We start from the raw sequence: 10,369 nt of genomic DNA on the forward strand, positions 1-10,369 counted from the left end.
GTATTCTTTTCAGTTTGGTTTAATATCATTGAGAAAAAAATTAGTCATTAAAAATAGAGAAATTCTCTAAAATAGTTTTTTTTAAGTTTTCACAAAATAGCTTTTAATAAGGAAAATGACAAAAACAAATTTTATTAAAGAGTAAAAATACATATATCCTAGAGTTGGCTAATCTAGACTTAGTGTTTAAGGTTAAAGGGTGGGATTTTGAAGATATAGCTTCAAATTTTAAAAAATAAAATATTAAAATTAAATTTTCTATTTTGGTCATTTTTTTTATTGAGTGTTATTTTGTGATAAAAACTTAAAAATGATTATTTGAGAGAATTTTCCTTAACATATGTATTATTAATCTTTTTATTGTATATAAGAAAGTGAAGGTGAGATGATGGTGTATGTTGAAACCATACAACTACGTACTTTTGACAAGCTCATACTTCCTAGTTCCTACAAGCAGCTGCCAATGATGTCTACTATCTCAGATCTCTTTACCAACACAATCAATATTACTCCTAACGCACTTCTCGTTCTCACTACCATCTTGACAGTTCTGTGGTTCCTCTTCAAGCGCTCGCCACAACCGCCGCTACCACCTGGACCGCGAGGGTTACCTATTGTCGGAAACCTCCCATTTCTTGACGCGGACCTTCACACATACTTCACAACTATCGCTCAGAAACACGGTCCGATCTTCAAACTCAAACTCGGCTCAAAACTAACCGTTGTTGTGAACTCTCCATCGCTGGCTCGAGAGATCTTGAAAGACCAAGACATCAATTTCTCAAACCGAGATGTCCCTCTCACTGGCCGGGTCGCTACCTATGGTGGTCTCGACATCGTTTGGCTACCATACGGTGCTGAATGGAGAATTCTCAGAAAACTTTGCGTTACCAAGCTTCTTAGCCGCAAGACTTTGGAATCTTTCTACGAGCTTCGACGCAAAGAAGTCCGTGAAAGAACGAGATTTTTATACCAGCAAAGTCAAGAAAAATCGGCGGTGAATGTCGGAGACCAACTGTTCTTGACGATGATGAATCTAACGATGAATATGTTGTGGGGAGGATCGGTGAAAGCGGAGAATATGGAGAGCGTTGGAGCAGACTTCAAAGGAGTCATTTCTGAGATGATTAGGCTTTTGGGTGAGCCTAATGTTTCGGATTTTTTTCCTTGGCTAGCTAGATTCGATCTTCAAGGGCTTGTGAAGCAGATGCGTGTGTGTACTCACCAGCTCGATGCCATATTCGAAGGAGCCATCAAGCAGATGCAAAAGCTAGGACGTAAAGATGATGATGAATGCAAAGATTTTTTGCAACATTTGATGAAGTTAAAGGACCAAGAAGTTAATTCGGAGACTCCCATTACAGTTAACCATGTCAAAGGCGTACTTACGGTAAATAACTGTTTCAGTGTCTCTAATTTGGTACGACGTGGCACGTGCTTATAGCTCCTTTTTGGAAAGTGAAAATAGAACCGTAGGATGATTTAATCGACAAGAAATAGGCCTTGGATTTTTCAGATTTTAAAATATGTTTGGTGTTTGATTTTTGCATATCTCTACTAATAAAAGGGAGCTTTTGAGGCTCTATAGGGCGTCCACATCAGCGGAAAAAATTTCTCCCGAAAGATGACACGTGGCATAAAATATAGTTTTACATTTTAATATTACTAATTTTCGAAAATTGTAAAAAATATGTAAACATACAACATAAAAAAATGGAAAAACTACATTAAACATATCTCTACTAATAAAAAGGAGCTTTTGAGGCTCCATAGGGCGTCCACATCAGTGGAAAAAATTTCTCCCGAAAGATGACACGTGGCATAAAATATAGTTTTACATTTTAATATTACTTACTTTCGAAATCCTTACTAATAAAAGTGACCTTTTGAGGCTCCATAGAGGGTCCACATCAGCAAAAAAAACTTCTCCCGAAAGATGACACGTGATATAAAATATAGTTTTACATTTTAATATTACTAATTTTCGAAAATTATAAATAATATGTAAACATACAGCATAAAAAATGGAAAAACTACATTAAACATATGTAAGATTATCATTTTTCACTTAAAAAAAGACGGCTTATCTCCATAATGTAACATTACCGTCTTATAAAAAAACAAAAAACATTATATATAATTTGGAAAATAATAAATATATGTAAACATACAACATAAAAAATAGAAATACTACATTAAACATATGTACGATTACCATTTTACATTTTTATTTTTTAAAAATAATATGTAAACATACAACATAAAAAATGGAAAAACTACATCAAACATATGTAAGATTACTATTTTTCACTAAAAAAAAGACGTCTTATCTCCATAATGTAACATTACTATTTTGTAAAAAAAACATTATATATAATTTTGAAAATAATAAATAATATGTAAACATACAACATAAAATATGAAAATACTATATTAAACATATGTAAGATTACCATTTTACACTAGAAAAAACGGCTTATCTCCGTAATGTAACATTATCATTTTATAAAAAAATAAAAAAACATAAATATAACTATTTGACTATTTGTCCAAGTTCTTCTATTAAATATTACCGTTCTACATTAAAATGAAAAAATACATTAAGACTTAAAATATAAAATATAAAATATAGATATTAAATAAATATAAAGTATAAGAAAGAGAAATAATAAATATATAGAAAAATAAATAATAATTAAATATTATAAATATATTAATATACGAATTATATATACAATAATAAGTAAATGCACAATTTAAAAAAAATGGAAAGAGTACATTAAATATTAAACATCTATCTTAAAATGTAAAATATAGATATTAAGAAAATAGAAAGTATAAGAAAAATAAATACACAACTTAAAAACAATGGAAAAAGAATATTAAGATTTAAACATCTATCTTAAAATATAAAATATAGATATTACGCAAATAGAAAGTACAAAAAAAGGAAATACACAATTTGAAAAAAAATGGAAAAATTACATTAGTATTTAAACATCTATCTTAAAATGTAAATCTATCTTAAATTATAAAATTATTAGTAAATAGAAAATATAAGAAATAGAAATACACAATAAAAAAATATTAAGTAAATATATAATATAAGTAAATCCCCAATTTAAAAAATGGAACATTACATTAAGATTTAAAAATATATCTTAAAATTTAAAATACAGATATTACGTAAATAGAAAGTATAACAAATGGAAATATACAATTTAAAAAAATGGAAAACATACATTAAGATTTAAACATCTATCTTAAAATGTAAAATAGAGACATTAAGTAAATAAAAATACAAGAAATGGAAATACATAAACATGAAAATAAATAATAAGTGAATAATGTAAATATATAATATATGAATTATATATATAATAATAAGTAAATACACAATTTAAAAAAAAAATGGAAAAAGTTCATGAAGCATTAAACATCTATCTTAAAATGGAAAATATATAATATAAGTAAATACACAATTGAAAAAAATGGAAAATGTACATTAAGATTTAAATATCTATTTTAAAATATAAAATATAGATATTATGTAAATAAAAAATATAAGAAATGGAAAAAGTACATTAAGATTTAAACATCTATCTTAAAATGTACATCTATCTTAAAATGGTAGTAAACTATATTAAAATAGAAATACCACATTAAACAAAAAAAATAAAAATGTGTAGTTTTACATCAAGAAAGTCTCTATAAAACTCATTATTCCATCAACATCAACCTCACACTATCAAGGAAAACTTCAAAGCACTCGAGCAAAAAAATGGTTCCACCATCAACTCTTGCCGTCCCAAAAACCTTTAATGACCTTGAAAGAGATTTTTTATAACAACGAACTTTTTGTTAGGTGGATTCATTGTTGGAAAACCCGCAACTTCCAAAAGCCAAACTTATTCATGGGAATTGAATTGCTTTTCATAGACTCAAAGGTATTCTTACAAATTTAAATTAATCTAATCCATAATTTTATTGTTAATATTCATAGTAACTCTTTCATGATCAAACCATTACAGTTAATAACCATTCAAGCGTTTATCCCGAAACACTTCCTTTCTCGCCGAATCAGGTATTGATTCATGTTGGTTTAGTATTGTTTTTGGTTTATTAACCGGTTTAGGATGGTCCTATTGTAAATATAATTTAAGTTGGTTTAGCATATATTATGCTTAAAATAACTTAAATTAAATAATAGTAATATTATGCTTAAAATACAATTTTAGAGAGTTTTCAAATATAGTTTACAGAACATTATAGGTGATGAATTTAATTTATTAAATTTGTTTATTTCTTAAAACTAAATTTTTTTAAAAACATACTGAGTTATAAATATCAATGATGGATTGGTGAGTATAACATAAAGAAAAAAATATAATTATTTGATTTTCAAGATAAGAAATTCAGCTTTTATTCAGTTACTCAATATATAATTTCTTAAATTTTTTTTTTAAATATACATAATTTATATATATATATATATATATATATATATATTAATCTTCCAAACTTAAACTATTATACTATATATGAATAATGTTTTTAAATAAAAAGAATTTCTGATTTAAAAATAAAATAAAAACAACAAATGGTATTTTCAAATAATGGATGTAATTTACATTATACTATCATTTAATAAGTATTAGATATGTTTTGATATATCATTATTTTCTATTTCCAGAAAACAATAAATTGTTAAACATCAATATCATCTAGGTTAAGTATACGAACAACACAAATTCAAACATCACAAAAAAATATTTACATAAACATTATAATACAATGACTTAATCAGAAAATACAATTCAAAAAAACAATATTCAAAAGAATAGTTATATACTTAATATTTAAAAATCAAAGATATTTTTGCTAAAATTGTACTTACCTGGCTAAGGAGATCGACCATCTTTTTACGGATCGATCGATTGTTTAGCATATGGTCGATCCGAAAATACTCTGCAGTTTGATTAAATATCTAAAACATTTATTCCAACACTCAACAGATAACTTTGCTAAATATGATAACTAGATAGCCAACAAAATTCCAAAAAAATATTTAAATAGTAAAAAATATGTTAATTTAATGTGTTAAAATTTAAAAATAAATTTTAATTATGACATGCATCTTAACATTTATATAAATATATATCATAACCTAAATATAAATAATTTAACAACTTAAATTGAAAAAAACATAAAAATCCCGGGCGTAGCCCGGGTTAATCCCTAGTTACATTCTCTAAAGTAGGTGAGGTTCACATCATATTTATTTGGAAACAGACTTTTTCCAACACAATCTGAACACGTGACCTCCAAAATCGTTACTAAGTAATATGCTAATATGTAAGTTTTAACCACTAGGATACTTTATTTGTTGTTGGTATTTTCGCATATTATCAGTTAGAATTTGGCTACTTCAAAATTTAGATGGCAGATTTATACTGGACTAGTCCAAGCCCTTATTCTGATTAAAAATGCATAATTGAATTTGCATGTTTCTTAGTTCATGAGAGTGATTAATGTGTTTGTTATATATTGTATATTTGAAGGATATGGTGACTGGTGGTACTGATACCTCTACAAACACAATAGAGTTTGCGATGGCCGAGCTTATAAGCAACCCAAAGTTGATGAAGAGAGCGCAACAAGAGCTAGACGAAGTTGTAGGAAAAGAAAACATTGTTGAAGAATCACACATCACTGAACTTCCTTACATACTAGCCATAATGAAAGAAACACTTAGACTTCATCCAACCATTCCTTTGTTAGTCCCTCACCGTCCAGCTGAAACTGCCGTGGTGGGCGGTTACGCTATCCCTAAAGACACTAAAGTTTTCATCAATGTTTGGTCTATCCAAAGAGACCCAAACGTGTGGGAGAATCCGACTGAGTTTCGTCCCGAGAGATTTCTTGATAATAAGTCTTGCGATTTTACTGGAACTGATTACAGCTTTCTTCCATTTGGATCTGGCCGGAGAATTTGCGCCGGTGTAGCACTCGCCGAGAGGATGGTTTTGTACACTCTCGCGACGCTATTACATTCGTTCGACTGGAAGATTCCGGAAGGATGTGTGTTGGATTTGGAAGAGAAGTTTGGGATTGTCTTGAAGCTTAAGACCCCTCTTGTTGCCTTGCCGGTTCCGAGGTTGTCCGACTCGAATCTTTATCAATAGATACTAAGATCTTTGTATTTAGCAATTCTTATTCAAAACCAAAAAGTATTAATTACTTTCTTTCAGAGTTAAAGTACTATGTACTATGTGTTCTCTAAGAGCATCCCCATCAATAAACTTACAAGGGGTTCACACAGATTCCAAAAAACAAAAATATTAAAATAATGTACAGTGATAAACCTGTCTCTCCTCAGCTCTCCCCAATGAACCTACGTCCGACGAGTTCATCACTGTTTCGCCGGCTCCACAACACGTGGCGGCTCGCGATTGTTTCTATTATTATTATTATTTTTTAAATCAAACAAAAAAATTAATAATAAAAAATTATAAACTTGAACCCCAAGAGCAGGTTCAATAATGGGAGTGCTCTAAGGCATATGAGAGAATTTCCAACAAGCCCCTCATTTTTTATGGGTCTACTCTTAAAATAAGATGATAATTCTTAGCAATCATCCTCAAATTTATTTTTAGAAAAATTAGCAATTTACACTTTAGTCTTTAATATTATTAATAATTAACTATAATCATTGAACTTTCAAATTCAATAAAATGTACTTTTTAAAACATATTAAAATAGAATATTTATTGAGAAAATATAATAATACTAGGATAAGACCTGCGCCGTGCGCAAGATAAATTTATTTGAAAATTATTTAAGAAATATCGTATGGAAAAAAATTTATATTATTGATCGAATTAATATATTTGGCTCTTAAACAATTTTTTTAATTTTTTTTTGTTAATTACATAATTTGTTTACTAATGAACTGATCACATTTTTAAAAATATTTTGGGTCAAAAAATTATTAATCGCATAAAAACCTAACGTTTAGACCGAAGAATCTCATGCCTACTATTTGGTTGCAATGAAAATATGTCAGTTCGGTTTTATATCATGATTTAGCAATTTAAAAGTTAATTATGGTTATGAGAAGTTTACGTTCACGTGTCAATCCTATCTATCTTCGATAGTTTTCTCCTGTTTGTGTCATTTTGGTTATTGCTCGATATAAATATTGATTTTGGAGTTTATTCTCATTTCTTTTTTTTTGTTTTTGGCCTGAGATTTAGAAAATGTTTAAGATTCAAAATTATTAAAGAGATACATACTTAGGTTAAGATATGCGTCTTGTGCAGAATAAATACTTATTTTATATTTTTCTGCATATTATGAAATAATAAAATAATAATTATATATTAAATAACTAAGAAATCAGTTATTATTATGTAATAAATTGGCTTGCACATATAAATCAAATGACCGCTCTTGTTTATTCGCAATCATTTTAGAATAAATAAATCAAAACAATCTTATATATCGTATATGAGATATATTTAAATTTAAACGATATGAAGTATATATATATATTAACATAAACACCTATTAAAATAAAATTATTTATTTATATGATTTTATTATCATTGTGTCTTATTATAGAAAATAATTTAAACATTGATCACAAAAGTTTATGTGAGACTTTTAACAATTTTAGTAATTTATACTCGTTTTGAAAAATTCAAAATACAACATATACAAGAAAATTTAAATTTTAATATATGATTAATGTAATTGTGTAATTTATTTTAATAATAAATAATTAAACAAAATTGATAGAAAGCATACAAATTATTATCAAATCTTCATTATTTAAAATCATTAATTACTATATATATCATAATCACATTAGGTAATTCTGTAGGTTTTATTTAAGGAAATAATATATAATAAATAGCTACATTTCTTTAGTTAATATCATATGATATCATGATGACAAAAAAAATATCATATGATATCATATAGTTGATATTAAATGTTTCTAGTAAGATATAAAAATCGAATTGGACCAATATGTTTTTCAATTTCAATGTGAGGCTGACACGTATGACTAATTAACTACCTAATTGATTGACACATAAACAAGATGTCTTTTTTAATTATTACAAAATTGAGGTTACATCTTTTCAAATGTTCTTCAATTAATATATAGGGGATGTAGTCAAATACAACTAAAAATAGTACAAAAGATGTTATAAAATAATTTAAATCAAAATTTTTTTTTTAAAAAGTATAACAATAAGAACTAAAATATAATATATAAAATGTTATCCATACTATTGTCAAACATATATAATTGTAGGGACTAAAGTAAAAACAAATAGTGTTTTAAGATGGTAAATAGTGGACTACATTTGAGAGTATACTATTTACTCTCTTAAAATTTGAGGGGATGAAAGACTGTTGGAGGAGTGCAAAACCCCTCATAAAATGAAGGGATATAATGGGCTGTTAGAGATTCCCTAATTTTTCAAAGTTTTTGTGTATAATTAATATAATTATTTGTTCGGTGAAAAATAAAATAGCAATATTATTGAACTACGGGAATTTTTTTACTTCCACGTTTAGCTATTAGTTTCATATCTGTCCAAACTTCCTTAATCTTAATTGCATGGCTCGCATGGTGTATAGTGTGTGGTTCTATCTCGTTAGTTACAAAAAAATAGAAGAATTAGGACTACTTATCATTATTCCAAATATGTAAATAAGAATGAATTTTTGTACTTAAATAAATCATAGTATGAATATATATGATGACTCAAATATGCACCACCGCTTATTATAAAAATTATTAAATTTTTATAAGCAATGAAATTCTATCTTGTTTTCCAAAGAGTTATTATATTTGTACATAACATGTTTATGTATATTTGCATTTGCGTGTACATATATTCGATTACTACTTTAAATCCCATAATAAACATTATTTTGACTAATTGGAGCACCACGAATGTGTGGACGGAAGATCTAAGAGTTTATTTTGTGCATCACTCATCCCAAGCAGATACATATTTAGCTTCACAAAGCGGAAGATCATGTTTGAAGTTCGGAACGGGCGTAAGTATTGGCTTGCGCTCGAAGAAGTTTGCAGATTTCAAATGAAAACTCTAAGAAACTATATGCATTATGGGAAAATCTTCTTGGAATGTAATGGAAGCCAAGTGTGCACAACTATATCCTTGTTTTCTATATCTCTGTGATTCTGTATCCCTGTTGAAAGCCAAGTTTAATGTTTATAATAGTATTGAAAGATATAAGTTTCGACTTTTTGGTAAGGGCTATATTCATAAAGAAGGGTTTGATTATAACAAATTTTCTTTATACCAAAAAAAAAAAATTTTCTTTCTAGTTGCAAAGATGCTACTGTTAAACAGTAAATTTTATCAGCTTCATAGAAGTGGTCATTAACTCAACTTAACAGTTCTAGTAAAGTTTTGATGTCCACGAGATAACACCCAAACACTAGTCATTCTTCTGGTTCCAAAACCATCTTCACCAATTGAGAACAATCGCTGCAAACGTAATTTGATACTATCGCAAGTTCCTCATACACTCCATCGTCCATATTAACGCCTCCATCTATGAGTGAAGGGGTGAGAGATTTCCCTAACCTTTCTTACCCCCATCAATCCGTCAAAACCCTCCAGAGTGCTATACCAGCCTTGTCCGGAATAAGGTTCATTTTCTTTCCACGAACCATCTATAAAGCACCAACGCCCTGTAACTGATGGTAAGGTCTGAACCTCGACCTGTCCTGCTGCCCTCTGAATTTCCGGCACCTGTGCCTCTTTCCATAGTATGGATTATGTCTCCGCTAATTTGAGCGTGTCACTGGGATCAATGTCTAAATTACTAAAAAAGTTATTGTTTCTTCCTTTCCAAATATACCATAGTATCCACGCATATTGATGATCATCCATCGGAAGAACTCTCCAAAAGAGGTGATCCATATTTGTGAAGAGAGAACTGGAAGGAAAAAAAGTCGGGTTTGATGGGATCTTTGAAAGCGCCCAAACTTGACGCGCTGGAGGACATTAAAAAAACACATGGTTTATTGATTCCTCTGGAGCTCCGCATCTGTCATAACCTATTTCCCCTTGAAACCCTCGCACTTTTAGATTTTTCTTGACAGCTATACACCCATATACCAATTGCCATAAAAATGCTTTATCTTTGGTGAACACTTCACCTTCCAACAGAACGCTTTCGGTGGGTCCATAAAATTCTTGTGGTTTTTCTTTATCTAGGTAAATGATCTCACTCAAATTATCCTAAAGAGTGAATTACTCTCTCAAATAAGAGGTTCAGTTGTAGTACTTAGGGATGAAATTCTCACGGAGCTAGGAAA

The 10,369-nt window shown here is 28.7% G+C and overlaps 1 protein-coding gene across 1 annotated transcript; it reads left to right on the top strand.

The window, feature by feature from the left end:
- Positions 1-298: 298 nt before the first annotated feature.
- On the top strand, positions 299-6,323 carry LOC106406462 (flavonoid 3'-monooxygenase CYP75B137-like). Its single transcript, XM_013847134.2, has 2 exons — positions 299-1,390; positions 5,562-6,323. The coding sequence occupies exons 1-2, from the start codon at positions 386-388 to the stop codon at positions 6,183-6,185; spliced, it is 1,629 nt and encodes a 542-aa protein (XP_013702588.1). The 5' UTR covers positions 299-385; the 3' UTR covers positions 6,186-6,323.
- Positions 6,324-10,369: the final 4,046 nt, after the last annotated feature.

The sequence above is a fragment of the Brassica napus genome, chromosome A9 (assembly GCF_020379485.1).
Source record: "Brassica napus cultivar Da-Ae chromosome A9, Da-Ae, whole genome shotgun sequence".
Taxonomy (NCBI): Eukaryota; Viridiplantae; Streptophyta; class Magnoliopsida; order Brassicales; family Brassicaceae; genus Brassica; species Brassica napus.